The sequence below is a fragment of the Mrakia frigida genome, assembly GCF_051309035.1.
Source record: "Mrakia frigida strain ATCC 22029 unplaced genomic scaffold BDY24scaffold_7, whole genome shotgun sequence".
Lineage (NCBI taxonomy): Eukaryota > Fungi > Basidiomycota > Tremellomycetes > Cystofilobasidiales > Mrakiaceae > Mrakia > Mrakia frigida.
The window spans coordinates 604,502-630,620 of record NW_027481274.1 but is presented as its reverse complement, the minus strand read 5'-3'; the positions used below and the strand labels follow the sequence as shown (position 1 = coordinate 630,620).

The 26,119-nt window shown below is 53.9% G+C and overlaps 7 protein-coding genes across 7 annotated transcripts; 2 read left to right on the top strand and 5 right to left on the bottom strand.

Moving 5' to 3' along the window:
* Positions 1 to 241: 241 nt before the first annotated feature.
* Positions 242 to 2,899, bottom strand: BDY24DRAFT_409022 (PX and BAR domain-containing protein). Its single transcript, XM_076642809.1, has 9 exons — positions 2,421 to 2,899; positions 2,047 to 2,182; positions 1,907 to 1,964; positions 1,707 to 1,794; positions 1,399 to 1,615; positions 1,169 to 1,299; positions 790 to 1,101; positions 509 to 682; positions 242 to 372 (listed from the first exon to the last, which is right to left on the bottom strand). Exons 1-9 carry the CDS (start codon positions 2,700 to 2,702, stop codon positions 334 to 336), a joined length of 1,437 nt encoding a protein of 478 aa, XP_076498912.1. The 5' UTR covers positions 2,703 to 2,899; the 3' UTR covers positions 242 to 333.
* Positions 2,900 to 3,546: 647 nt separating this feature from the next.
* On the bottom strand, positions 3,547 to 4,357 carry BDY24DRAFT_413314 (GNAT family N-acetyltransferase; the record flags this gene model as incomplete). Its single annotated transcript, XM_076643168.1, has 2 exons — positions 3,547 to 3,637; positions 3,759 to 4,357. 2 exons carry the CDS (start codon positions 4,355 to 4,357, stop codon positions 3,547 to 3,549), a joined length of 690 nt encoding a protein of 229 aa, XP_076498911.1.
* A 1,187-nt stretch (positions 4,358 to 5,544) lies between these two features.
* Positions 5,545 to 6,837, bottom strand: BDY24DRAFT_338056 (uncharacterized protein; the record flags this gene model as incomplete). The annotated part of the gene is made up of 2 exons (XM_076637310.1): positions 5,545 to 5,971; positions 6,086 to 6,837. 2 exons carry the CDS (start codon positions 6,835 to 6,837, stop codon positions 5,545 to 5,547), a joined length of 1,179 nt encoding a protein of 392 aa, XP_076498910.1.
* Positions 6,838 to 7,000: 163 nt separating this feature from the next.
* BDY24DRAFT_382072 (uncharacterized protein) lies at positions 7,001 to 8,222 on the top strand. The gene is made up of 4 exons (XM_076639448.1): positions 7,001 to 7,205; positions 7,353 to 7,590; positions 7,687 to 7,983; positions 8,062 to 8,222. The coding sequence occupies exons 1-3, from the start codon at positions 7,083 to 7,085 to the stop codon at positions 7,920 to 7,922; spliced, it is 597 nt and encodes a 198-aa protein (XP_076498909.1). The 5' UTR covers positions 7,001 to 7,082; the 3' UTR covers positions 7,923 to 7,983; positions 8,062 to 8,222.
* A 3,312-nt stretch (positions 8,223 to 11,534) lies between these two features.
* On the bottom strand, positions 11,535 to 18,688 carry BDY24DRAFT_337902 (vacuolar protein sorting/targeting protein 10; the record flags this gene model as incomplete). Its single annotated transcript, XM_076637303.1, has 28 exons — positions 11,535 to 11,687; positions 11,773 to 11,845; positions 11,933 to 12,256; positions 12,340 to 12,449; positions 12,531 to 12,622; positions 12,714 to 12,925; positions 13,014 to 13,124; positions 13,214 to 13,338; positions 13,426 to 13,496; positions 13,573 to 13,741; positions 13,828 to 13,845; positions 13,946 to 14,038; positions 14,114 to 14,212; positions 14,302 to 14,892; positions 14,981 to 15,031; positions 15,187 to 15,415; positions 15,502 to 15,611; positions 15,699 to 15,932; positions 16,066 to 16,249; positions 16,337 to 16,443; positions 16,509 to 16,585; positions 16,687 to 16,957; positions 17,038 to 17,114; positions 17,209 to 17,587; positions 17,676 to 17,755; positions 17,861 to 17,990; positions 18,321 to 18,455; positions 18,554 to 18,688. 28 exons carry the CDS (start codon positions 18,686 to 18,688, stop codon positions 11,535 to 11,537), a joined length of 4,440 nt encoding a protein of 1,479 aa, XP_076498908.1.
* Positions 18,689 to 19,194: 506 nt separating this feature from the next.
* BDY24DRAFT_337819 (NmrA-like family protein) lies at positions 19,195 to 20,360 on the bottom strand (the record flags this gene model as incomplete). The annotated part of the gene is made up of 2 exons (XM_076637301.1): positions 19,195 to 19,971; positions 20,085 to 20,360. 2 exons carry the CDS (start codon positions 20,358 to 20,360, stop codon positions 19,195 to 19,197), a joined length of 1,053 nt encoding a protein of 350 aa, XP_076498907.1.
* Positions 20,361 to 20,882: 522 nt separating this feature from the next.
* Positions 20,883 to 25,738, top strand: BDY24DRAFT_439605 (uncharacterized protein; the record flags this gene model as incomplete). The annotated part of the gene is made up of 25 exons (XM_076644453.1): positions 20,883 to 21,029; positions 21,118 to 21,185; positions 21,272 to 21,733; positions 21,836 to 22,005; positions 22,093 to 22,220; positions 22,290 to 22,323; positions 22,392 to 22,490; positions 22,559 to 22,677; positions 22,763 to 22,796; positions 22,897 to 23,163; positions 23,245 to 23,356; positions 23,457 to 23,538; positions 23,619 to 23,636; positions 23,713 to 23,899; positions 23,973 to 24,008; positions 24,090 to 24,174; positions 24,246 to 24,383; positions 24,452 to 24,475; positions 24,565 to 24,687; positions 24,766 to 24,859; positions 24,927 to 24,953; positions 25,016 to 25,094; positions 25,164 to 25,173; positions 25,241 to 25,409; positions 25,484 to 25,738. Exons 1-25 carry the CDS (start codon positions 20,904 to 20,906, stop codon positions 25,736 to 25,738), a joined length of 2,946 nt encoding a protein of 981 aa, XP_076498906.1. The 5' UTR covers positions 20,883 to 20,903.
* Positions 25,739 to 26,119: the final 381 nt, after the last annotated feature.

The following is a 26,119-nucleotide window of genomic DNA, read 5'->3' as shown; positions in this document are numbered from 1 at the left end:
CTCAGCTCTTACTCACAGGGTTTGGGGATTAGAGAACGAGAAAGCTGCTTTGGAAGGTGCTGGTGAAAAAGAGAGTCGCGGTTGGTTTCGAACGAGGACAGCAGCGAAACTTGGCCTCGGTCGGTTGCCGTTTTCGAGGTCTCCAGGTTGGTGACGATGAGGGCAGCACAAAGCTGAAGCTCATCTTTCGCAGGGAAGGAGGTCTGTGAGCTGGTAGACACGTCTATGGGGAAGGGGTAGGTGGTCGTGAAAGATCATAAATCGTCCTCTACTCTGCGAATCTGTAGGCCACTTCGAACAGAATCTGCCCGGCGTCGTGTTTGGTTTCTGCGTTCAGATGTCGACGCGGATTTTCGAGAGGACGGGTATCACCTGGGAGCGAGAGAAAGAAACGGAGCGGGGAAGAGGCGAGAGAATCAGTATGCATGAAAACGAGAAAGGGTCAAGCAGTCGAGAAAGACGAGCAAAAGCTCGTTCGACGACGCGTCCGTTCGAAGCGAAGACTCACCTTATCCCAATCCTCCATCGCACTCTTGTACATCATAATCTGGGCATCAGCAAACTCTCCCAACAGTTCCTTCATCTCCTCCTTCTTGGTCAGCTCAAAGTTGGCGTGTTCCTTGAGCGTTTCGTCCGAGAAGGCGGTGGACGTTTCGACGGCTTGCGTGACTGCGTCTTGGAGCTGAGGAGGGAACGCGAACGAGAAAGGAAGGGTCAGTTAGAGCTCGATCAAGAGCTGCTGTTGACTGAGACGAGCGAAGGAGCAAGAACACGGGAGAGTCCACTGACCTCCTTAATCCTCCCGTCCAGCTTCCTCATCCTCTCCCTCCTGCTCCCAACATCGTCTCGTCCTCTGAACCTTTCCACTCTCTCTCGAAAGTACGTTCCCAGTCCAACCTCTCCACCAGGAGGATGCACACCTCCAGTTTCAACCAGAGCGGCTAGACGATCTCGTTCGAGGACGACCGAGGTGAGGTACTCCGAGAGGATTTCCGAGTCGAGTTGTTTTTGATCTCGGAGGGCGAGGAGGGAGCGATGGGTTTGGGAGTAGAGGAGAAGGGAGTGAAGATGCGAGATGAGTGGTGGGAGAGGGGTAGTCGACTGTGGTAGAAGAAGAAGGAACGTCAGACGAGCCGAAGGGAGACGAGTGAAAAGAGAGAGAACGAACGACGTGCGAGAGGACCTGCGAGAACTCAATCATCCTGTCTGCGAATCGATTCAGAGGTTCGGTGATGCCTGACTCGAGGTATCCGAGAGCTTTGACGCTTTGAGCAAAGTCGTTGTAGTCCTCGGCGAGATCTGTTTCGAACGAGGGCAACGCGTCAGCGTCGAGTTGAACTCCTGCTTCTCCCTTTTCATCTGTCTCCCAACGCAAGCTCAGAAAGGCATCAGACTCACCTCCAACCCTTCCTCGAACCTTGCCAGCTCCCTTCTCCATCCCAGCCAACCCGTACTCGAACCTCTCCATCTCCTCCCTCATCTCCTCGAATCGTTCGTCGGGTTTCCGAATCTTTCCGCTGGTGAGGTTGACGATCGAGTCGGAGACGGATTCGAGGATGGTAGGAGGAGGATCAGGGCCTGGTGGGTGAGCGAGGTGTCGATGCATCTTGATGGACTGGAAGGGAGTCAACGGGAGAGGGAGGACGAGAAGGTGAGCTCGGAGATCGAGAGGGAGGAGAGCTGAAAAGAGCAGAGAAGGAACGAACCCAGTCGGAAGCCTCGAGGAACGAAGACGTAAGAGTGGCTCGTCGAAGGGTAGGGTGTCGAGTTATTCGAGTGAGGAAGCGTTGAAGACTGGGGGAGGAGGAGGAGGAGGAGGGATCAGCTTCGAGCTCACGCTCCTCCTTCCTTCCCTTCGCATCTCTTCTCTTCTCCTTCGCCAATCCTACGAGCAAAGTAAACTCACTCTTCGACCCTCTTCTCCAGGAACTCGGGTCCGAATCGATCCCTTCCAGGCAAGTACTCTGTATCGCAGAGAAATCGAGAGGGAGAGGTCAGCTCCAACACCGCAGTGTGAGCTCGCTTGAAGGAGAAGAGAGGACTGACCGAGTCTATGCTTGTCTGGGAGAGGAGGAACGATGCATGCTGGGAAGTCCTTGACGAGGTTGTTGTGAAGGAAGACGAAATCTTGGAATCTACGACGGACTTTGACGTTTGGAGAGCTGAAGGTCGGGAGGTTGGACTGAGGAAGGGGAGGAGAGAAGGGACGAGAAGGTCAGCTCAGGTGACAAAGGAGAGCTATATAGAAAAGTCCAACCATCCTCCTCTTCTCTAGACTTGTAGGATTCCAGCTTCGTTGAGGAAGAAGAAGAAAGCGAGAGAAGGAAGAACCGCTCGAGCTCACTCCTCCCAATCCATCTCCACCTCCCTCCCTCTCTCTCTCTCTCTCTCTCTCTCTCTCTACAACGCTTCAAACTCACCTTGGTCTCCACCCCAAAGGACACGTAGCTCTCCTTGCCATTCTCCAGCTCCTTCTTGTAATCCACAATCCTAACATCCATCCATCCATCCCACGAACTTCCCTCCCCTCCTACCGCCGAGGTCGAGGGACCTCCTCCTTCCTCTTCTCCTCCTCCTCCTCCTGAGAAGAGAGTTGCTGGATTAGGATGTTCAGGGGAAGCGGGAGTGGAGGATGGGTGATTCGGGATGGTGTCCCATTGGACAGAGTCGAAAGTGTCGGGTTCAGAGAGAGGGGATTGCATCGAGGAGGAAGGTGAGAGTTGAGTGAGCTTGATTCGGAGGAGGGAGATTGGGTCGAGGACGAGCAGCAGGCAAAGACGAAGATGTTTTTTCTTCTCGCATTGGTCAACTTAGTAAAGCAGCGAGATAACGGAGGCTTGTTGCTGATTTTGTTTGCAAGAAATCTTGGGCAGGAGTTGAAGGCGACGCGGAGAAGGGCTGAAAGTCGATCCTCTGCTCTTCCCCTTATCAATGAGAGGCCTAGAGGACAAGGTCTTATGCTCGGAATGTCTCCGGAAGATTCCAGATGCTTAGATAAACAGAAAGGAACGAAGCTGTTTCCTAAAGGAAGGTCTAGAAAGATGTCACACTCGCGAAGGGCGTCGATTTCGTGCCAACCGACCCCCCCTCCCTTGCCGCCATCTCTTCCTGCTCGAAAAGACGCGAGTTCAGATCTCTCTCGCCAACTATCCACTTCTCAACAACAAAGCAAAAAAAAAGAGAACAACAGCCGCTCGAGCTAGCTTGAAGAGCGACCGTCAACCCGTTTTGCGGACGCTTCTCTAGTGCCCATTTCTGCGATCTCCTTCGTAAGCGGAGAAAAATCAGGTTGTAGTAGTGAAACGGTTAACAAGGTTTGGATCCCTTGATGCAGTCTAACTGCCAGGCCAACAGGCCTTGGATTGAAAAGAAGTTGCGAACTCGAGCATCTTGTACCCTTCGAGAAACTCTGGCCGAGAGGCTTTCTACTCTCTTGCGGCGCATTAATGCATATAATGGTAGGTATCTATTGACTCGAAAGCAAGAAGCAGACGTCTTCCGTCGTCCAGAAAGAACGACGCGTCCAAAGGAGACGTTCGTTCGTTGCTAGCTGCCTTCCTCGGACTCGGAAGCCCTGTCTCTCCTCATCAGGACCTCCCAGACTTCCAAAGTAAAATCCATTCGTCGTTCGACGACTCTGAAGATCAACGAGAAGCGAAAAGAGGTGATCAGTCCCAAATTCCCTCGCGTCATTCGATAAACTCGTCCCCTTCTTCTTCCTCCTTTTTTCCTTTCCAAAGATCCTGGATCCAACTCACCTGAACCCCGCTCTCTCGTAGAACCTCCTTGCCTTCCAATTTCCCTCCAAGCAAACCAGATTCGCCTTCCCGTCCTTCCCAACGATCTCTTCCATCAACGATGTTCCGATCCGCAACCCCTGGAACCCCTCCTTCACATACAGGCCAGAGAGCGTCCTTTCCCCATTCTGATCCTCCTCTTTAGTACCCGTTGCGTATCCGACGACCTCCTCCGGTTCTAATGAGGGGGAACGAGTCCTCCAGAGGGAAAGCTTGACGAGCGACGGCGAGAGGGATCTGACCCGTTCGAGGAGAGGAGAGTGAGATCGTCCTCGTTCTGGTAAGGGAGGAGTGAGGAGAGGCTGGTGAGGGACATGGGGGGAGGTGGCGACCCAGCTGATGGTATTTGGATCTGAGAGGTGCGCGAGGAAGTTTGAGAAGGAGAGGAAGAGTCGTTGAGGGAGGCTTCGGAGAATTTCGGCTGCAACGATCCCTTCGTAGGTTTGAGCGAGGGATTCGAGGAGGAGGGAATGACACTGGGATGCGTCGGATGAGGAGTGGAGGAGGGAGATGGGTCGATAAGTGATGGATGGCTCAAGGTGAAGGTGAGGCGAGCTCATCGTGGTTGGAGGGAAAGAGGCGATTTGAGTTCGGTTCGAGCTTGGGAAGGTCACTTTCGGAGTCTAATTGTCTAGCTTAACGTCGGTCAGTCGCCGAAGGAGAGAAGTCCTGGCTGAGAAAGAAGGAGAGGGAAGCACCGAAGGGATTTTTGAGAGGGAAAGAAAACCAAGACCTGAAACTAAGCGACGCGTCGACCCCTGCTCCCGATGACGATCTTCGCTCCCTCCAAACTGAGCAGAGAGGTCGTGTGCAGATCTGGGGGTTGAGCCCCAACCACAACAAACACAAAGCTCAGCTCTTCCTTCTTTCTTCTCCTCCCTCTCCCTCTGATCCCTCAACCCATGTCCTCTCCCTCTCCTCCTCTCAGCCCGAATCGCTCTCGCATCGCTCCTCTCGAGCTTCACCACCTTCGCCCGCACCATTCAATCAATCGAGAAGGAGGAAGAAAGGATAGCTTCTGGTCTCGACGGCCTTCGACAGCAGAAAGAGCAAAAAAGCTGAAGGTGAGCCTTCAAGGACTCGTCGTCGTTTCAAAGCTCTCTCCTTCGCTGTGACTGACGGTCACCCTTTTCTCATCTTCCGTTTTCTGATGTGGGAGTAGGAAACCATCAACGACCCACGAGCGAGCTCAGAACGAAGGAAGGAGGCTGGAGAGGAGCTGAAAGCGATGTGAGCCTCGACTCTGTTCTCCTCGTCTTCGCCTCCCTCGCTCACCTCTTTGGCTCGAGATCGACTTCTAGAGAAGTGTTCCTACTCTGTAGCACGCAGGAAACAAAGAGCTGACCCTGTTCCTTTTTTTCGTCTGGCGGGAGGAAAAGGGGCTTGAGACCCCCCGGTGAACGCTTCACGACGAAGTTCAGACGATGGTTCCGTATCGAAGGAGCGAGGGAGAAGAAGGAAAAGCTGCGAAGATCGAGTTTTTAATGGAATGGTGTACCTGTAATCTTGAGGTTCGATGAAGGGAAGAAGATTCTGAGGCGAGAAACGACCTTGCGACGCGTCCCTCTCGTTCCTGTTCGTGAGGGGTCATAAATCATCAGCAACGTCTCCCTCTCCCTCCCCGACCCATCCTGAGCTACAAACTACCTCTTCCCCCACCTCCTGTTCTGCATCCCCCTCGCAATCAACTCCTGATTCGTCCTCTCCTTCTTCTCTGCCCAATCGTGCCTCCTCTCCTTCCTCCCGATCAACGCCTTCCCTCCCCTCTCCTCCTCGTACGTCCACGGAAGATCGTCCAGGAGTCGGAAGTCTTCTCCTTGGAGGACGGATTCGTCTCGAAGGGATAGAGGAGTGTAGAATTCGCCGTGGGAGGGAGGAGGAGCGACGAGGCTGCCGGGAGCGGAGAGGGAGGGGTCGTAGACGGAGGGGACGGAAGGAGGTGGCTGTGAGGAGGAAGGGACGGAAGAGAAGAGAGAGAGGTCAGAAGTGTTTGATGGGAGGTACGAGGACCGAACTGAGCGAGACGGAAAAGAGAGAGAGGAAAGGGGCGACGCACGGGAGGGAGGTACTTGTCGCGAAGCATGATGCTGACTCGTTGACCTGCTTCTATTCGATGACCGTTGTAAAATCGAGTTGCTGGGATGGAGTGCTTGTACTTGTATCGAACTTCTCCGCTGTGAGAGAGAACAGAAAGGGAGGGGAAGGGAGCGAAAGAGAATGAAACGAAAAGGTGAGCTCGACGTTTCCTTCCCTCCCTCCCTCCTTCGAAGAAACGAGACTGAACTCACGTCTGGACATAAACACTCCCACTCTGCAGCAGCACGTCTATAGGCCCATGCTCCACCTCTCCTTCCTCCAGAGCGTCCTTGTCCTTCTCCAACCTCAGCACCCTCGCTCCTCCCAAACTGACTCCCACTATCGAACTCCCCATCGTCTCCTTCCCGTCCACATGTCCGTCGATCTTGCCGAAACTGCTGAGATGCAGGGCATGCATGGTGATCTCCGAATCCTCCCCGTTGTCCTGATCGGGTATGAGGTACTCTATCCTCTGCAGCAGCTCCATCGGAGTAGGATAAAAGCTCTTCGAAGCTGAGCCAGGAAGCTCAGGGAATCCTCTCCCGCTGACCGAAGTCTCCCTGAACCCCTTGATCACTCCATCAAAGTGAGAATCCTGGAAGACGTAGGATTTGTCGTCCATGAACCATCCTTGGAGACCAGGTTTGGTAGCTTTGTCCTTCGCGATCTCGTCCTTTGTCCGACGAACTTTCTTGCCTGATCCTCCTTCGGTTCGACGGATTCCTCCCTTCTTGTCGAGAGCGATCAGAGCGGATTCGAGCAGGATTTCCTGCTCTTTCGGGGTGAAGAAGGTTGGGTAGAGGGCGAACCCTTCGGGTAGACGTTGCGGTGGGGGAGTCGGGAGAGTGATCAAGGGGGAAGGGGAGGAGAGGGAGAGTTGGTCCGAGGAGACGAGAGGGACGAGGTGTCGAGCTCGCAGGACTGGAGGGAGTTTGAGGACAGCTCGCGAGATTCCTAACGACATGGCGAGAGGGAGGAGGAGGAGAGTACGAAGAGGAGGTGAAGATTTTTTCCCTTCCCTTCAAGACTGAGTCGTTGTTTGAGGGAGAGGAAGAAAAAGCTCAACCGAAACTGCCTTCCCTCGAGCTCACGACCTCCCTCCTTCCTTCTCCTTTCCTCTGACGACCGTCTGCCTTCCTTTGACCTTCTCTAACCTTCACCTCTTTCTCACTCCCTCTGCGACTCTACTCTCCCATCTCATCAAACGAGATGATCTCTTCTTCTTCTCCCACGCCTCTCGACGTTCTCGCTCTCATAAAAGCTCAAATCGATCCCACTCTCTTCGGTCCTCATCTCCTTCTCTCAAACCTCTCGCATTCCGTTCGAGACTTCGTGAGTCCTTTCGGACTCTTCCTTTCTTTCAGTTCTTTCTGCTCGATCCTGCGTTTGTGCTCTCGGATGGGTGGAAGAACGAGCACAGAGGCGAGAAGAAGAGGTCGAGCCGAGCTGACCTTCCTTTCCCTCCCTCCCTTCTTCAAGCTCTACCCAAACGATCGAACCTGGAGAAAACTCCTCAACGCTGCTGGTATCGGAAGAAGTCAGCGTGATCTCGAGGGACACAGGGTCACCAAGTGGTGGAGAGATATCGCTGTGGAAGTCTCCAAGCATGAGAAAGAGGGTCGTTGCGACCTCTGCTCGGATTCTTTCTCCTCCGAAACCTTCTTGCATGGAGAGGAAGCTCCCATCAACATGTGTGCGCATGTTCGAGAGTTGAATCGTGAGTTCCATGTTTCTTGCCTCGAGGAACGAGCGAAAGAAGAGAACCGTCTCTGATCTCCTTTTCGTTCAAACGTCGTTCGTTCCCGTCTCTCAGTCAAATCGACCAAGCTTCCCGTCGTGGTCTACTCCCCCGAGCAGGTCAGAGACGAAAATATCTACGTCGAGGCGCACGATAAGCTTGGAGATATCGATTGTGGCAGATTCGACGGCAACTTTCTGGCCTGCGATCCAAGCTATCGAACCGTCGCGTCGGCAAAAGGTTTACTCTGCTCCTCTCACCCTGTCCTCGCTCACTCGGTGAGTCGTCTTCATCCTCGTCTAAACTGTTAGAAGACTGATCCTTCGTGGCCTTCTTGATTCCCTTCAGTTCGCGACCGTTCCTCCCGTCTCGGTGAGTTGATTTTCCTTCTTCCTCCGTCGCCCGTCTTTGGTCCATCGCTCAACTGTCTTCCTCTCTTCTGCTTCCCAGGTCATGGCTCTTCAAGGTGCCGTCGCTCGAAACGCTGACGGAGTCACCCACTGGGACGTTCGACTCGCACTCAACGAGATGGTTCGTCTGACGCGCCCCCGTCGTTCACGATCCATTTGCACTCACTCTCGATTTCTCTCTTCGCTTTTTGACAGTACCCCTACATGACTCAACAAGAGTTCAGGCAACTCGTTGGAACGTCGTACGCCGATTCAATGCTGGACCTCGGGTTCGATGAAGAATTCGACGGTAGGACGACGGTGAGGGAGTCAGATCTTTGGTTCGGAGTCGACAGGTGAGATCTCCCTTCTCCCATTTGTGCGACGCGTCCTTAGCGTTTCCTCCAGCAGCTACCTCAGCTCACATGTGATTTTCGTCTCCGTTTCTTCGTCCTCCCCAGAATCTGGGTCGGATCGATCTACAGTCAGTCAAAGGCTCCGTCGACTTCATCATGGATTCCGACTCTTAGCTTCCATCTCGCCGTTGACGCTTCCCTACGCTTCACGATTTGTTGACGATACTATGCATCTTTTGCTTCGAGAAGGCTGGGCATCCACTGGAAAGCGGTTCTGCTCGACTGCTCGCCTCGGAGAGGTGCAGCACGCGGATTAAGTTGGTTAAGCCCGATCGCGCTGATTTTACGGTTATGTCCTTCTAAAGATTATCTTCACTCTCTCCTCTTTCTCACCTTTGATCTCTCCAAGGCCATCTCAACCCACTGCTACTCACGTCTTCCGCTTTGCTTTTCGCCCTCGACGCGTCTTCCCGTCTGCTTTCTTCTCACTCAGGTTCGTTCCATCGAGCTGCACCTTGTCGGCTACCAAGAGAAGCGATGTACGTGTAACAATTCTGCGATCAGTGACCTGAATCGACCCGATCTGGGCTTAGGCCGTCGAAGAGGCGTTTCGTACTTCTCAGCTGAGAGGTCCGAGATCAGAGCTTTCCCTTTCCTTCCCTCCAACCACCACAACCTATCGTTATCTCGAGTGAGCTTTTCTTACTTACTTTGTACTCTGTATACGCCTTCACTGTTCCTCCCAGAACATCGTCTGAAGATGAATCGCTGACCTTCGTCGCACCTTTCTTTCTCCCCTGCCCGCTCCGCCCGTCCTTCCTCGGCTCCCGACCACAGCCAGATGCCCTTTCAGCACGCCTTACTACTCTCTCTCTCCCTTATAAGGCTCCTTTCGTTCTTCGGGGTGCCGATACTACAAGTCAACGCCTATCCCCAGGGACAGATCAATGTGAGTGGTGCCTCTTTCCGCTTCGCTTCTTCTTCTGAGACCGCACCCGACCTGATGCGATGCTCTCCTCTTTCCCAACCCTTGCCCACTTCGATGTACTTTCCAGATCCCTCCGAGCGACCCAGGCTCAGCTGTAAGCATCGACTCAATCTTTCGTAGCTTTCAACGACGCTTTTCTTAATCATCCCTTCTTTGTGTGTCGAACAGTGCGGAGATACGTGCAATCCTTTTTGGGAAATCTACAACAGGATCGTCTGCGACTCTCTCCAGGAGAAAGAGGGTAACACCGAGGAAGATTTTGCCTGTAAGCAGCTGTTTCGTTTCATTTCCTTTCCCAGACGATCCCCAGCTGACCGTTTGGTCTCTTTCTCGTCTTTCTTTCACGAACTTCAGGTATCTGTGGCGTTCCTGAATTCTATCAGTATCAAGAGGACGTGAGCTCGTCGACTTTCCCTCGAGTCCGAGCCTAGTTTCTTGTCGCGTCGCGCTGAATCGCCGTTTCGCTCTCGTGGCGCCTCTCTTTCTCACCCAAGTGCGCACGGTGTGTCTACGAGGAGTGGCCTGGAAACAGCACGGCTGGTCTCACCATGAATGGACAGGTGATTGGGATTGACGCGTTCTTGCAAGACACCCTCGACTTTTGGTAAGTCTCCGAGATTTCGACTTGCTCGCGTCTTCTTTCGCTTTCTGACACCCTACTTCAACCCCTGGCACCTTCTGCAGCTCATCAAAGCGCCTGGAACACTCCTCGATCGCCTCTGTTGCGAGCGTTTCTCTCGCATCAGTTTCGATGGCTTTACCCTCCCTTTCCCTCCTCTCCCTCCAGTCCGTCGCGTCGATCTCTTCTGCGTCCGTCGCCTCCGTTTCGGCAGCCATCGCCAACCCTACAAGCCTAGCTCAGGATGCTATACGAGAAGCGAGCTCTACGAAACAAAACCTGACCCCGTACGTTCATCTTCTTTCCAACCCCCTCGTCAGTCGAGGCAGCTCGAACCGACCTCTCTCTTCCTCTTCTTCAACAGGATCATCGCTGGAGCTGTCGGAGGAGTCGTTGGAGCTCTCGCATTAGTCCTTGCATTGTTCTTCTTCTTGAAAGCGAGGAGGTTGGCGAGGGAGAGGCAAATTGGAGGCACGGGAGATCGAGCTCTGGTTATCGACGAGTTGGAGAAGTGAGTCCCTTTCGTTCGCTTCGTGCTGTGGACTGGGGTAGGAATCTGATGGTTTCGATTCTTTTGGGCTTCATCACGTAGACCTGACGATGGAAGCGCCGACTACGGGGGAGGTCAGGAAGGGCAGTCGCTGAACCCTTACCCCGTGAGTTTGATCATCTTCCTCGGCTCTCGTACCTTTCTTTCTCGGGCTGATACACATCTCGATCTATCATGAATATTAGTACACTGCTGTCTCCGCTGGACCCCCTCCTTCGATCTCCCAAGCTACCTCGTCTGGACGCGACGACAGTTCCGACCTCTCCTCTCCTCAGTCCCCCTTTTCATTTCCCAACGAGAAGTCCCGCGCCGCTACAGCGTCGCACACCAGGAACATCAAAGCCTTGGAAGCTGGAACTGGACTTGCTCTTGCCTTCGGCTCAACTCCATCCCAGTCTCCGATCAACGCAGGAGGGAGCTCGAGGCCGGGAGCTCAAGGAGATTTGGAGGAAGACGCTCCTCCTGCCTATTGAGAAGGTGACCCAAACTTCCGTACATCATTTCGACTTTTCTTTGCTCTACTACTTTACCTCTCATCGTTCTTTTGGGTCCTTGGTTCGTTGCCTGCTCTTCCCTTTGGTTGTCGTCTCCCTTTGATTATCCCTCCGCCTTCCGTTCTTCGTCTCTATACGCATTCATAACGATGTCAAACATTACTATAACCCGACTCGGCTTCGATGCGAGAAAATTCCGAACGAAGGGAAGGAAAGAACGCAAGAGAGTCATCGAAACAAACCGAGACGCGTCGTTGAGCAATTTCGATTGAAATCGACGACCTCTTCTCGCTTCCCCCCATCTTTTCCTTTTGATACCCCGAGTTCGAATCCCTATTTCAACTCCTCCTTTGGTCATTCTGTACGATACGGGCCAAGCTCGAAGGCCGATGACAAAAGGAGAGCGGATGTTGAGACGAAGAGAGACGCGACGCGACTCGCCTTGCCCTTTCGTTTTCATTCTCGTTCTATCAGCCACAACGATTAGTACAAGAGCACGAGATCGTATCTTCATATGCAACTCTAATCTAATCGTCCTCGTAAGCCCCACGCAGAATCTCCGCGTCGTCGTCGACTTGGACGGTTCTGTACCCTCCTCTCCTCCCGCTCCCGCTGAACCCCTCCCACTTCTCCTGAGCCCAAGCGATTCCTGCTCCAGCTGCTCCGATGAGGAAGTAGGGCTAGAAAGGAGAAAAAAAAATTGAAAAAATGAGGGAAGTAAGGGTCGTTCGGTCGAGAGAAGTCGTCGAGAAGAGCTGAACTCACAATCGACGCAAGAACCTCGAAAGGTCCTGAGTCCGGACCACCGAAAGGTCTCTGCTCTCCCAATCGAATCGATCTGCAACACCGAAGGAAGAAAATGAAAGTCAGCTTGGTTCCTCGCACGAAGAAGAGGGAAGGAAGAAGAGAAAGAAGCTCGACTCACCCTCCGCCCATCGATCCCTTCTTCACCCACCACAACCCACCCAGTCCAGCGAAAGCGAAGGGAGCAAGGAATACCGTCCACCAGAACAACGAGCTCTTCTCAGCTCCCTGGTACGTTCCAGGACAGGTGTGTTGCTTCCCTCGATCGGGCCTGTTTCCTCCGGCGCAAGACGAGAAAGGAATCCGTCGGACGTTCGTTCGTTCGTACCAGAAGCCGTCGGTTGAGGTCGGGCACTGCTCCTCTTCTGTCGAGAGAGGAGAGAGAGCTGAGGCGGTGGGGAAGAGGACGCAGTTTCCGGCGGCGTCTCGGTGGTAGTTGAACTCGCTGAAGAAGACGAAGGAGGTGAAGGGAGAGTCAACTTCGAGGTTGGAGACGCGTCGAGGAAGGTTAAACTCGAGAAAACGGACCACTCGAAGTCCGATGGCCCACATTGGCAGTTTCGAACGATAAGATCTTCACGCTTGATGCTCTCTCCGACGTAGCAGTCCCGATCTCGGATTCGACGGTGATACTTGACCTGAGGAAAGGGGAGGAAAAAACGAAGGTCAGGTTCGAGCTCGACTCGTCGAGAAGACGAAAAGAGAGATTCCAAACCCACTTGTCGACCAAAGAGACATGTCTCATCTCGAGATTGGCTCGGAGACCAAAGCTCGAAGTCGTCGTGGTTGGGATCCGAGAGCTTTTGTTCGCCTGAGGGAGTCGGCGAGGAGCAGGAGGATCAAGTTCAGCCTGTGAACGAGAAGGTTCGAAAGGCGAAAAGCAGCTGGAGCGGTAGACGTACACTTCTTGGAGGTAAGAGCCGAGAAATCAAGATGGATGCTGACGGTCGCCTCGGGTTTCTGAGGTCTCGTTCCAAAGAGCAAGAACTTCCGACTTGTGTCGCTCGGGACGGTTTGAATCGATCGAACGAAGATCCTCTCTCCAAAGTTGTACTCCTTCCAGTTGAGTCCCTCGTCGGTTGTGTAGAGGACGTGATCCGTGGCGTCTTCGTCGCTGGAGAAGGAAGTGAAAGGACGAGAAAGTCGGTCAGCTTTCGTCGGTTTCGAGAAGGACGAGGAGAGAAAGGAGAGAGTCTACTCACTTGGCGATAACGAGGATGGATCCGTAATCTCCGAACTCCCAAAGATGAGCGTCCTTGTGTACCTCCTCCCAGGTGAATCCAGCATCTCGAGTCAGGAAGGTGTCGGAGTCGCTGCTCGAAGGAGAAAGAAAGGCGCATCGTCAGCGATCTTTTCGACCGAGACTCTAGTGGCACAGAAAGGAAGAGAAGAGTGGACGGACGTGTAAGCAGCAAGCTCCTCTCCAACGTTTCCGACGGCCATCATGAGTCCGACGGCGGAAGGAGATGAGAAGGTCGCCTTGGGATCTCGTCGTTCAGTGTAGCCGTGGATGTGAAGAGCGCAGGACTGCAGAGATTAGCCAACGAAGAGAAGTCAGCAATTCGGAGAGGTGGTTGCGAGTGCGGAAGAGCGAGAAGACGTGGGTCCACTCACAGTTGAAGTGCAGGCGTAAGGCTGTCCGAGAGAATCCTTCGCAGGGGGAGTCATGGGCTTCCAAGAACCACCTGAAGACGAAAAGTTAGAATTCAGTGAGAGTACTCGGCGTGGTACCGAGGTGAGAAGAACGAGTTGGAGGCTCACCATCGTTGTGAGTGATCATCGTCTGCAGCTTCTTCCTTCCGTTGACGGCAGCCTCCTCGGGGTTCGAGACAACGTTGAGCACAGCGATTCCATCGAGTCCGATCATCTTCTCGAAATCGACGTAGCCTCGTTTGTTTCGGTTGGCGTTCTCGATCGAGAGGGAGTAGTACTGATGGAAGAAGGTCGGCGCAAAGGGAGGTTCAGCTCAGCTCGACGCGACGAGGGACAAGGGACGGAAACGGTGCAGAAACTCACGGTTCCGTTCGAGTTCGACTGAAACAGAAACGGGGAGATGAGAAGAAGGGGTCAGCAACGGCTCGAGGACGCTCGAGAGTCGAGTAGAAAGGCGAACAACGAGGAGAGCTCGACGAACCTTGAACAGCGATCCGTACTCGTCTCCGTCCTTCGCACTCGTCGTAACATGGAGGAAGACCGAGTCGGTGCTACTCTCTAGGATGGTGTAGGCCTGTGGAGAGATCGAGGAACAACGGGAAGAAGGGTCAGACGCGTCTCGTTCGAAGCTCGGAACCCGTCGACTCACCTTGTTCTCGATGCTCATTCCAGGAGGGAACTGTCCCTCAGCGAAGTGAAGTCCGTCGAGGGAAACTTGAAGGTTGAGAGTCCCCTTCTGCTCGTTCAACTGCGAATCGAAAGACGAATCCGAAAACAAATGAGAAGGTCAGCTCGGACGCGTCTTCGAACGAAGTGAGGAAGACAAGGAGAACTCACCTCAGCAACGATCAAGTACTCCGAGAACGTCGCAAACCCAACCACACTCTCAAACAGCTTCTCCTTCTTTGTATAGTAACCTCCACCAGCCACCAACTCCATCGGGTTGTAGCCCTTCTCCCTCTGACTCCCCTCCTTCTTCTTGAACGTCTCGCACAGGATCATCCTCTCGTCCGTCTTCAACCTCCTGTCCCTCGCCCACGAGCACGTCTTCACGTACGTCTCAAACTGCTTCCACTTCCTCCCGTTGTCGGTCGTGTACGAGCTGACAGAGTGGCATTTCGGGTTGGTTCCTGGCGTGCAGTCGACCTGGCCAGTCCAGATGAGCCAGTCGGGTTTGGAAGGATGGAAGTCGATGATGGGGATTCCGAGACCGTTGGGATCGGTGGGAGGGTTGAAGTTGTACCATTGCTTGCCGGTGTCGGTGGTGTAGTAGACCTTCCTGTTGGCGGTGATGAGGTAGGCTCGATCTTTGGAGAAGGTGTGGATGGCGAGAGCGAGGAACATTTCGGCCGGGTAGAGTTGCTTCCAGGTGAATCCTTCGTTCGAGGACTGCCAGATGGTGTTGTCGCTAAGTTGGACGAGGATGGTCTGAACGCGAGATAGCGAAGGAAGGAGTCAGCGTTCGAGCGTCCGAGCGAAGAAGAACGAGGCGAAAGGAAAGACGCGTCGAGCTCACCTGAGAGTCGCCGAAGTAGACGTGTTGAACGACAGTGGTAGCGAAGTCGTGCTACAGAAACGAAGAAGTCGAGTCGGCAAGGTTTTCCGTATCTTCAGAGTCAGAAAAACTCACAGTCTGATGAACAACAGCTCCCTCAGCAGGTTGGGCTGAAGAGAAAGAGACGAAACGACAAGCCAGACGGGTCAGCTCTCGAACGAACGAACGAACGAACGAAGCTCTCGAATCGAAGACTCGAGCTCACCCTTCGAGCAATCCTTCATAACTCCGACATCCTTCGCCTTCCCTCTCGACTTGTCACAGGTGTTTCCAGGGATGAGTCGATATCCCGAGGATCCCATGTACTTGTCGCTGTTCTTGTCGCACGTCCCAGCGGGAACGGGTTCGGGACCGTTGGGAACGCACTCGCCGTCTTGGAGGACGTAGTTGAAGTCACTAGAGGGAACATTGGGAGGGAAACAGAGAGAGGGAAGGGTCAGATCGAGACGAGCGATGAACGAAGAGGAACGAGCTCGACTCACCACTCGAAATCGATATCGTCACAAGGGCAGTTCTCCTCCTGACCCACAGGATCCGTGAATTTGTTCCCAACGTAGCACTCCGCATCGGCCTTCTTTCGTTGGTACCATTGCTGTTCCAAACCCAACCGAATCAGAAGCGTCAGATCGTCTCGTCCTCCTCCCCTAGCGCTCGCTCCTTCGAATCGAGAAAGACTCACCTTATGGCCCATCAAGCACTGCCTCCCCTCCGGCCTAGCGTACCACTTCTCGAAATCGTTCTTCCCGCACTGCCTGGTGAGCATCGTCGCAAAATCGAGAAAGACGACGGCGTGTCGATCCTGAGAACCCGCGTCCTTCCGGGAGGTCGAACCGAGGAGGATGAACTTCTGAGAGGTCGAGTCGGGGATGGTGGTGAGGAGTAAGGCTCGAATCTTGGTTCCAAAGTTGTACTTCTCCCTGCGAAAGACGAGCGGGAAAGAGGGAGACGAGAGGTCAGCAAGAGCAAAGGAAAGGAAGACGGGCGCCGATTTCTCGATGCGAAGGCTGGGGGAGTCAATAGGAACGAAGAGGGCTGATGTTGGAGACTAACCAGGTCTTTCCAGCGTTCCTCGAGTAGGAAACGAAGTCGGTAGGCTCTTCGTCGTTGACGGCGACCAAAATCGATCCCTGATCTCCGAACTCGTACTTGCTAGCATCCTCGAAGGCCATGGACCAGGTGACTCCAGCGTCGGTCGAGACGAAAGTGTCGCAGTCCTCGTAGGGGAGAAGGCTGTACGATGAAGAGGGGCGGGAGGGCCGAGAGAGGGTCAGATCGAGGAGAGGAGGGGGACGGAAAGGGCGCGATGATTCGACTCACTAAGCTCCGACTGATCCAACACCCATGACGAAACCAGGAGCCGTCGACGAGAAGACTTTGCCGTAGTTATGAGGAGTCGAGACGGAGTGCAGGTGGAGAGAGCAGCCCTGTTGATCGAGAGGAGGGAAAGTCAGGACGCGTCGAAGAGACGGAGGACGGAAGCACAACGAACCTCAGAGTTGACATCGCACGAGTAACTATCTCCGTTCGTCTTCTTCGCAGGAGCTTTGATTCGGTTCCAGGTTCGACCTGAGAAGCAAACAGAAAGGAGTGAAAGTCAGGTCAGCTCGAGCTCCTCCCTCCTCCTCCTTTCCATCCCTCCCTCCTTCATCAAAACGGTCCAAACTCACCATCATCGTAAGTAATCACACTCCTAATCTGCTTCTCCTTCCCCCATCCCACCACCTCCTCCCTGTTGGCAACCTGATTCGCGACTCCAATCCCATCGAGTCCGACGAGGTTCTCGAAATCGACGATTCCTCTCGAGTTTCGGTTGGTATCCTGAAGGGAGATGACGAACTCGGTCCCTTTAGAGTTGGAGACAAAGAGATCGCCGATCGAGGAGGTGGGGTGGATGAGGACGTCGATAGCCATGGAGTGAGTGGTGGATTCCACGATGGTCTGCGACGGGACGGGCGGGAGAGGTAGAGGTGGAGTTGATGAGTGAAGGAAAGATGAGAGGGTGCCGAGGTGGGACTTACGTAGGCGTTCTCCTTGAGAGAGGGAATAGACGAGTGAGGGAACTTGGCGAGGTTCCACTCCTTTCCGTCGACGGTGACTGGAAACGAAGGAAAGGAAAACGAGGCGCGTCGAAGGTCAGCGTTCCACCTCCCCTTCCCTCCCATCCCACACTCCATCCCAAACAAACTCACCATAAAGATGCATCGGATCTCCACCCGCTCCTCCACTCCCTCCTCCACCTTCCACCAAATCCGCCTTCAAAGCAGCAACCACAAACTTGCTCACCACTCCCAACCCAACCAACCCTCTGGCTCTCTTCCCGATCCCCAGATCCACCACGGTGTTATCCTTCTCGAACCAGTCCTTGGAGCTGTAGAGTCTCGATTCGAGCAAAGAGTGCGCGTCTCCAGCTTTGGTGGACTGGTCGAAGGCGATGCAGAAGATGAGGGAGGAGGTTTCCGAGGGAGAAGGGGAGACGAAGTCTTTGGATCCGTGTGCGAAGAGACATTGGTTGGTTTGGGAGAGGAGAAGGAAGGAAGGAGTTCGGAAGGCATCTTTGGTGGCGTAGGTCTGGCGAATGAAGACAATCGAGGAAGAAGTGAGGGTTGGTTAGCGGGAGACGGGAGGGAAGAGAACGGAAGGAAGGACTCGAGCTCACCTCGTCCCAACAACTCTTTCCAGATCCCCATCGACCGGTTCCAGTATCTTCACAGATCGTTCCTTGGTACAAGATCCAGCCTGTACATCCAGGAACGCAGACGGAAGCAAAATGAAGCGAAATCGAGTCAGCACGAGCTCCCTTCGTCGAGACGAGGGAAGGCAGGAGATGAAGCTTCGACTCACCCTTCTCGGTAGCATGGAACGACATGGGAGGACCTCCTAGACTCGCTTCAGCTGGTACATCGAACTTCTGCCAGGTCACTCCCTGGTTGTAGGTAGCGTAGTGGGTTTTGGAGCGAGTAAGAACGAAGGCCTGGAGGAGGAGGGAAGAAGGACGCGGGTGAGAGATTAGATCGAGTCGACAAGGGACGAGAAAGATTTCCTTGAGCTGATGATCTCGGAAGAAGATAAGCTTTTATTGCTCCTTTTCTATCGAGACTGAGAGCTCGATGAGGTTCGAGGAAACTGCCACGAATGGGTCCGTTTGAGCTGGCTGGTCAAGCGAGCTCTCCTCCCTCTCCTCCTCCCCTTCCTTCTCCCCCTTCGGACCCTCCTCCGTCCCTTCTCTCTCTTCAATTCCACCTCTCAACTGAGCTTCCCTCCTTCCACATCATAGCACCAGTGTCGAGACGATTCTACTCACGACTTGGTTGTCTGTAGGATGTTCCACGAGCTGAGCTGCTTCTCCTTCCGGAATGCCATCAACGAGCTTCCACTCCTTCCCTTCATCCCCACTCCGATGGATGTTCTGTGAGAGAGGATCGTGGTATATAACAGACTGCGTAATAGCAAACAGAACAACGAGCTCGAAGTCAGCTTTCGAAGCTCAAGGGAAGCCAGCAAGGCGAGAGAAGGAGAGGGAGCCGTCAAACTCACCGACGTGTCGTCAAAGTAGTATATCTTGGAGGGTAAATGAGCGAACCTCGTCACTGTAGATTGAGGTTTTTGAGCGGTGACGAACCCTCCTCCTGCGAGGAGGAGTAAGGAGGCGAGCGAGGAAGGGAACCTCATAAAGAAGGGGGAGATGATGGTGGTGTGGGAGGAGGACAGCGAGAGAGCTCGCAGCTGCTTGCAATGAGGAAGACGGATTCGTCATGCGGAAAAGTCAGTAGAGAATAAAGTGTATCGTGCTTAGATCTTTAGACGTAAAGGAGTGGTATAAGGACAGCTTGAGAGTCGTGGTGCAGGTTTTCAGGATGGGGAAGCAGAGGAGAACGACGCGTCGAGTCTCTTCCGCGGCTCGTCTGCCTCTCTTTGTTTTCGTTCCCGCCTTGATCCCGTTCCTCTGCTTTCCATTTGCGCATCAGAGTAAACAACAGCAGGTTGAAAACACGCCCGTGCTTCTGGGAAGCACGATCAACAACCTCAGAAAAAAAGGTCGGCTTGTCTCACGTTTCATCCGGCGACGCGTCCCCTCTTTTCTCCAGCTGCCCCTCTTCTGCTCTTCCCTCCCACTAAACTTTCAGAGAACCAATTTCACAACAAATAGTCCTTACGATCCAACGTTACAGACAACTCTACTTCCCCTCCTCCCTCCCCAGCCTAGCCATCTTCCCAACCGTAACCTCAAACGCCTCGCACTTCCTCCCCAACACACTCTCCAACGTCCCCGTCACAAACCCAGCCTCCCCTCTCCTGATCCCCTCGAAGGCAGTAGCCCAAAGGGCAGGCCAGATCGTTCCTCCTCCGTAATCCAGACTGTTTTGAACGATCGGTTGCGACGCGTATTCCTCGATGGAGACTTGTTCGATCTGGACCGGCTCTTCCTGACCGGATGAGGACGAAGGTAGACTGCCGGCGTTGGCGAGAATGGATACAGTTTGAGCGAGAGTGTAGGATTTGGGTCCCGAGAGGAGGAGGGTTGAGTTGAAGAAGAAGGGCAGCGGCGAGTCGACGCGTTTGTTGTTGTGATAGTTGAACGCCTCCAGCAAAAGCTTCGCGGTCCCCTCCCCCAACTCATCCCTCTTGACCCAAGCCATCCCTCCCGGCCCTTCCCCATCGTGAGGAATCCTGACCTTCCCATCTCCCCTCTCTCCCCTCGGGTTCTTGAGATCGAAGAACGCAGTGTAGATTGGGAAACTCTCCGCGTAGATCCCTTGTCGGAAGATGCTGTAAGTGAAGGTGGTAGGGTTTTGAGAGTGGATCGTGGAGAGGTAGGCTTCGGTTTGGAGGTGAGCGAGCATGACTTGAGCGACGGTGGTGGTTGAGGTGGGAGGACCGGCGAAGGCGAGGGAGGAGTAGATAATGTGGGACACGCCGGAGGAGATGGCAGAGTCGATGGCGAGTTTGTGGACCTGGAAATAGAGAGATAGGAATAAAAGGGAGAGAAGGTGAGCGGAAGTTTGAGGGAGAGAAGGAAGAAGAAAGGGAGAGAGGGAGGGAAGAAAGGGAGGAAAGTCGAGCTCACGTTGAACCGATGCTCGTGCTGAATGGAAGCGTACGAGATGAGATTGAGGATCTTGACTCCATCGAAAGCGTGAACGAGAGTCGAAGCATCGTCGTAGTCGGCCTGTCGAACGTCTACTCCGAGTTTCTGGTAGCTGGCGAGCTTCTCTGGAGATCGAGCGACGAGAACGACGTCCTCTGGACGAGCTTGGTTCGGTTTGAGGAGATGCTGAAGAGTCGCCGTTCCAAGAGCTCCGGAAGCTGGGAAGATGGCGAGTTTCGTGTTGGAAGGTGACATGGCGAGTGTAGAGTGTGTAGAGGAAAAGAAGGGGGACTTTGGGAGGGAAGGAGAAGGATTTGGTTTGGGAGGAAGATGAGAACTGACCTCCAGTCTGGATCACCTTTTCGTCCTTGCTGACTGATTGCAGAATCGGCGAACTGACCTTCACTTTGACCTTTCGGCTTGGTTTTGGCTCAAATCCGGTAGATGAAGGACGATGAGGATCGTGAGGTAACATTCAATGTGAAGAAACAGCAGAGGCGAAGGTAGGGACGTGTCGACTGGGGGGGAGGGGCAGAGAGGGAAGGAAGAAAGGTTGAGCTCGAGCTGTTTTTGTTCTTGGAGGCCATCTCGAGGGCGGCAAGGATCAAAAAAAAGCTCGTTTTTAAGTATGCATCTCGTTGAATCCCTGGCTGAATATCGAACGGAAGTACCAGAGTCGATAATTTGAGAGATGAAACGGGCTGAAAGGGAAGAGTTTGCCTCCGCCCTCCTTGATGAGCTCGACCCTTCCGTCTCCACCTCCTCTCCCTTCTCACTGTTTTCTTTCTTTGGAGAACGATGGTCCCTCCTACTATATCCTCAGACTCGTCGTCCTCACCTTCAACTTCAACTCGCTCCGTCTTCCCCGCCCTCGTCTCGCCCGAACCCAAGAAGGATGGAACGAAAAGTTCAAGCTCAACGTCGGTGAGCTTCAGCCCTCCTTCCCGTCTGCTCTCCTCCTTGCCTGCTTCGCCCTCTCGCTGACTCGGCGCTTCCTTTTTGCTACTCTCAGGTTTCCTCTCCAGTCCTACCAATGCTCAGGTTCGGCGGTCCTCCCAGAAGCTCAACCTCAACCAAACAGTGAGCTCGTCCTTCTCCGACCCTCTTCTTCGTTCGCTCGAGCTGACCCTACCCTGCTCTCTCACGCTCGATCTCGTTGGGACCAGCTCCCTCTTTACCCTCACCAAGTCCCCCTCGTCCTCCTCTTCCGCTCCAGCTCGTCTAACGATCAACAACCCCACCTCCTCCCTTTCATCTGCACCCTCCTCCCTTTCAGCCTCGTCTCCTCCGTCGAGCACGCCCTTGATGTTCATCCCCACCTCCCCGACCTCGACCAGCAAGGTTCAAGAATCCAAGGCCTCTACGTCGGAACTGGGAGAGAGCGGAGGGAAGAGAACGAAGCGAACAGGAGAGGACTTGGACGAAGGAAGCGAACGAGGAGGAATCGTTTACAAGGAGGACGAGGTGGATCCTGTTGGGCAGTTTAGGGTCAAGGTTGCAGAGGTAGAGACGGAGCTGGAGCGGCTGACTGTTGTTGAGAAGGGTCTGGTGGGTGAGGAGACGGAGGGCGGGAAGGAAGAGGAGGGGAGGGCTGAAGCACGTCCCTCTCCCGTTGAAGTAGATTCCTCGTGAGTTTCAAAGACCCAACGTCTCGCTGATCGAAGCCAGAAACGATCAGTCGATGGGAAACTAACTAGACTGCTACGATATCGTCTCCTTCCTCGTTGCAGGTCATCCATTGCTCCTCAAACGACCGACTCGACGGCTGCTCTTCTCTCCTCCACGCCCGTCACCGAAGCACCGTCCTCCTTGACGTCAGCGGCATCGACAGGAGTAGCAGTCGCATCTACAACGGTTCCTAAACCCTCTGCGTTCAAATCATTCAAGTTCAGCTTCGACGGTGAGTTCTCCTCCGATCTCTCGACTCGAGAACGACGCGTCGCAGGAAGCTGACCGTCGCTTCTCATCTATTCCCCGCTCGTTGCAGCTTTCGGCGGCCCTCAAGTATCTCCGACCAAACTCGCTACACCAACAACGAACGCCTTCGCTCCTTTGCCACCCAAAGAAGAAGGCGCTATTTTTGCGACTGTTTTCGCCAACGGTCTGAGTCCTGAGGTGAGTCTCTCGATGTAAGAAACCCTTCGGGTCCCGCTGACACTTGCGTTCACTTTCTTTTCTGAGTAGGCATCGAGAGTGAAGGACTCTCAGGAAGGGAGAGGTACGTCCTCGCTTGCTCCGGCTGGCAATCGACTCTGACACCCGCTTCTTTCTCCTCGATGCTCACAGCTGCTGCCGCTACTTTTTCCGCTTCAACTTCAACTTCTGGAACTTCAGTGCCTGCTTCTTCTCTTTCGGCGTTCAAGTCCTTCGTCTTCAGCCCCGGCGGTACGTCCCTTTCTTTCGAAGCGAGGACGCGTCCTCAAGTTGACTGACGTCTCTTCTTCTCTTCACAGCCTTCGGTGGGTGTAACACCTCACCGGCAAAACCTACTGCTTCCAAGGCATACGTCACCCGTTCGCCGGAGGAAGGAGAAACTTTCGCTACGGACTTTACAGGCGACACGAGTCCTGAGGTGGATAGTCTCGACCCGCGTCGCTCTTCTCGTTCTCTCCCGTCCCTCTCGCTGACCCTGATCGTATCGTTCCGTTTTGAATCAGGAATCGAGACTGAAGGAATATCAAGAACGGAAAGGTTGGTTTCTGATCGTCTTTCGAGCTTCGAGGAAGGGCAGACGAGGCTAATCTTTGGTCCGACGCGTTTCAACTCCGTCCTTCTCTTCCATCTCCTTCAGCTCCGCCTCCGAAAACCCAACTTCCAAGCTTCTCCTCTAACTACAACCACGTCGCACCATCTCCCTCAACCTCCTCCTTCGGTTTCTCCACCACACCAGCAACGCCTCCTCCTTCTGCCTCGACATCCCAACCCAACCCGTACGCCCCTTCGTCTCGCTCCAACGCTTTCCTCCCCGCCACCCAACCACCTCAGAGGATGAAGAAGAAGACTACCATGGACCTCCTCGGAGACGACGACGACTCGAACGAAGCTTGTGGCCATCATGGTGAGATCTGCCACTGCTTCTCTCCATCGAGGTGTCTTCGAGCTAACCAGTCCTTCCCTTTCACCTCCCTCCCCCCTTCAGAAATCGTCACTGCTCCCATGTTCTCCCAAGACGCTCTCGACACCTTCGATCTCGTCACTCGAGAGAAGGACTTCCCTCAGCACGGAGTATTCGGACGATTGCTCGAGACTCAGTTCGTCCTTCTCTGAGCTCGCTCTTCTTTACTTCGAGCTCGCCCTTCTTTGCTTAGATTGAACCTGACCTCATCATTATCTGTGCTCTTTTCCTTACAGCTCTCGAACTCACAACATCAAGCCTGACGATCCTCGACTGCACTTCAACACCAACGCTCCTCTGTCGACGGTGATCTGTGGAGTTCGTTCTTTTCATTTCTTCTCCATCCTTCTATCGCGAAATTCTTGAAACGCGGTTTGACCCCTGCTTCTCCTTTCCAGGTCCAAGGTAGCGGGAAAGTGAGCTAGCAGTTTTCTTTGATCCGCTCCGACTGAGCTCTCTCTCCGCTGACCCCCCCCTTCTCGTTTCATCAAGAGTCATTCGGTCTCTCTTCTGCTCGAAACGATGTTCATCCAGGACGACAGTCTCGGTCAGCTTCAAGAACCTCTTGCTGGATCCGTCTTCCACTTCGGAGAGGGAGGAGACTCGAGTCAGCCGTGCGAGGCTGCGTTCATCGCGTCCTGCGACGATGCTACGGTCGTCGTTCCTCGAGTCGTCGTTTGTGAGCATTCTCCCATTCTTTCGCCTGTCTTGAGGGCCCTAAATTCTTAGCTGAATCTCACACTTCTATCCAGACGTTTCGCCGGCGTCATTCGTGACCATGAGGACTGGTGAGCTCTGTTTCTCCCTCGAGATCGACGCGTCGTTCCGATCTGACTTGAGTCTCGCCTTTCTTTCGTCCGCCCTTTCAGTCTACAACCGAGAGCTTCCCAAAGTCCAAGTCTACCCTTTGTACCTCTCCGAAAACGAGCTCACTTCCAAATCGATCCTGGCCATGTGAGTCCGACGACGCGTCTCGTGAATCGAAGGCAAAACGTCTCAAGCTGACCGTCGTCTCGCTTCTTCAGGCTTGGAATCGGAACTGGAGAACCTCCTCTATACATCACCACCGTCAAGAACATCCTGCTCAACCTCGGTGAAGACTTCACCTATCAGCGATTCTTGAATGAGCTCGAGGAAAGAAAGGTCGTGATGAACCCCGCTCAGTCAGTACTTCTTCGGTCTTGTGTCTACAGGTCATCAGCTGAGCCGCTCTTTTTTTTCCTTATCGCAGGGTTGCGAGTCTCGAACAACGAATGTGAGCAACGCTCGTCCCTCGTTCTCTTTCTCGTTCGACTTTGATTCGTACTCACTTCCTCGGTCTTTCTCCCTCTTTCTCTCCCTCAGGGCCCTGCTCGACAGCTTCCTCGACACTCGAGCTCCTCCTAAGAGCCACGCCTGCCAACAAGCTCAGCGAGTCTCTCGAGGGAAGGATCGTTACGTCAAGGGACAACTCACGATCGTCGACCTGTGAGCTGGGCTTCTCCCCTTTCTTTCTCTTCTTTCTCGAGATGATGCTGACTCCTCTTTCGCTCGTTTTCGACTCAGGTCTGACCCCTTCATTGATGCGTCTCAAGCTTGCTCTCTCTTTGATATCTGCCTGACCCAGTTCGTTCGAGCGAAGGTCAGCGGAGCTGGAAAGGTTCGTCGCGTCGACGTCTTCCTTTTCACTCAATTGTTGTCGTGCTCACTCCTCCTTTCTTCCCCAGGTCCTCCTTCTCGACGAGGCACACAAGGTAGGAAACGGACTACCCTCCATCCTGCGAGCATCAAGCTGATACTCCCCTGTTGAAAACAGTACATGGCCGCCCTCGGCAGCTCAGGATCAGCGCGTTTGACGCAGTCGCTTCTCTCCGTTGTTCGACAACAACGACATCGTCAGTACACATCCCTTTTCCTCACTATCCACTCCAGATGCTGACTCATTCGCGATCTTCCTTCGGCAGTTGGAATGAGGTCCGTCTCGTTTCTTTCTTCTCCCTCCCCTCCTCCTGACCTTCCCGCTCTCTCCTCTCACTCTCAGAGTCGTTCTCGCCACTCAAGAACCAACCGTCGTAGCTCCGGCTCTTCTCTCTCTCACCTCCATCATCATCCTCCATCGTTTCAGCTCCTCAGCGTGGTGGAAGCACCTCACTCATCACCTCGGTTCAGAACTCGACGGAGACGCGTTCGACAGGGTAGTCACGCTCAAGGTTCGTGCAGCCTCGTCTTCGACCGAACGATGCTGAAGTTTAACTGACGCTCGTCTTCGCCTGTTTCTCACCAGACTGGAAACTCGATCGTCATCTGTCCCGCTGCCCTTGGGAAGCTCTCAGCATCGGACGACACGATCAACGGGACTGGAGGGATTCGAACTCCAGAGCCTGACGAGGACGGAACAGGAGAGTCGAGCTCTTCCTCTCTCGCTGGAGACGCCGAGGCGAAGAAGGGGAAGGTCGGCCAGCTTGGGAGGGGCTGGATGCTGGTGAAGGGGAGGAAGAGGTTGACGGTTGACGGAGGGAAGAGCGTCCTCGCTGTTTGAGATCGGTCTCGGATTCTCGACTTCTCGTTCCTTTCATTCTTCTTTTCTTGGTCTCTTTCTCGGTTCTCCCTTATGATTCATCTCCTTCTCGTTCTTCATTTACGATGCTACTCATTTTTCCTCCGTCTCTTGCTTGCTTGAAAGGGAAGAGGGGGCTCGACTTCGAGGACGACGCGACGTGGTTCTTGCTTCGTGCTGCCTCCAGTCTACGAGGGTGATGATACAGGTACACAAGCTTTTTCCCATAGTGTCGTGACTCATGATAGGGAAGAAAACTCAGCCAGAGTCTTTCGAAGGGTACAAGAACCTCGCGTGTCGCTGTTCTTTTCATGCTTCACGCGTTCCGAACTGATTCTCTCCTCGTCGTTTGGATCTTCAGAC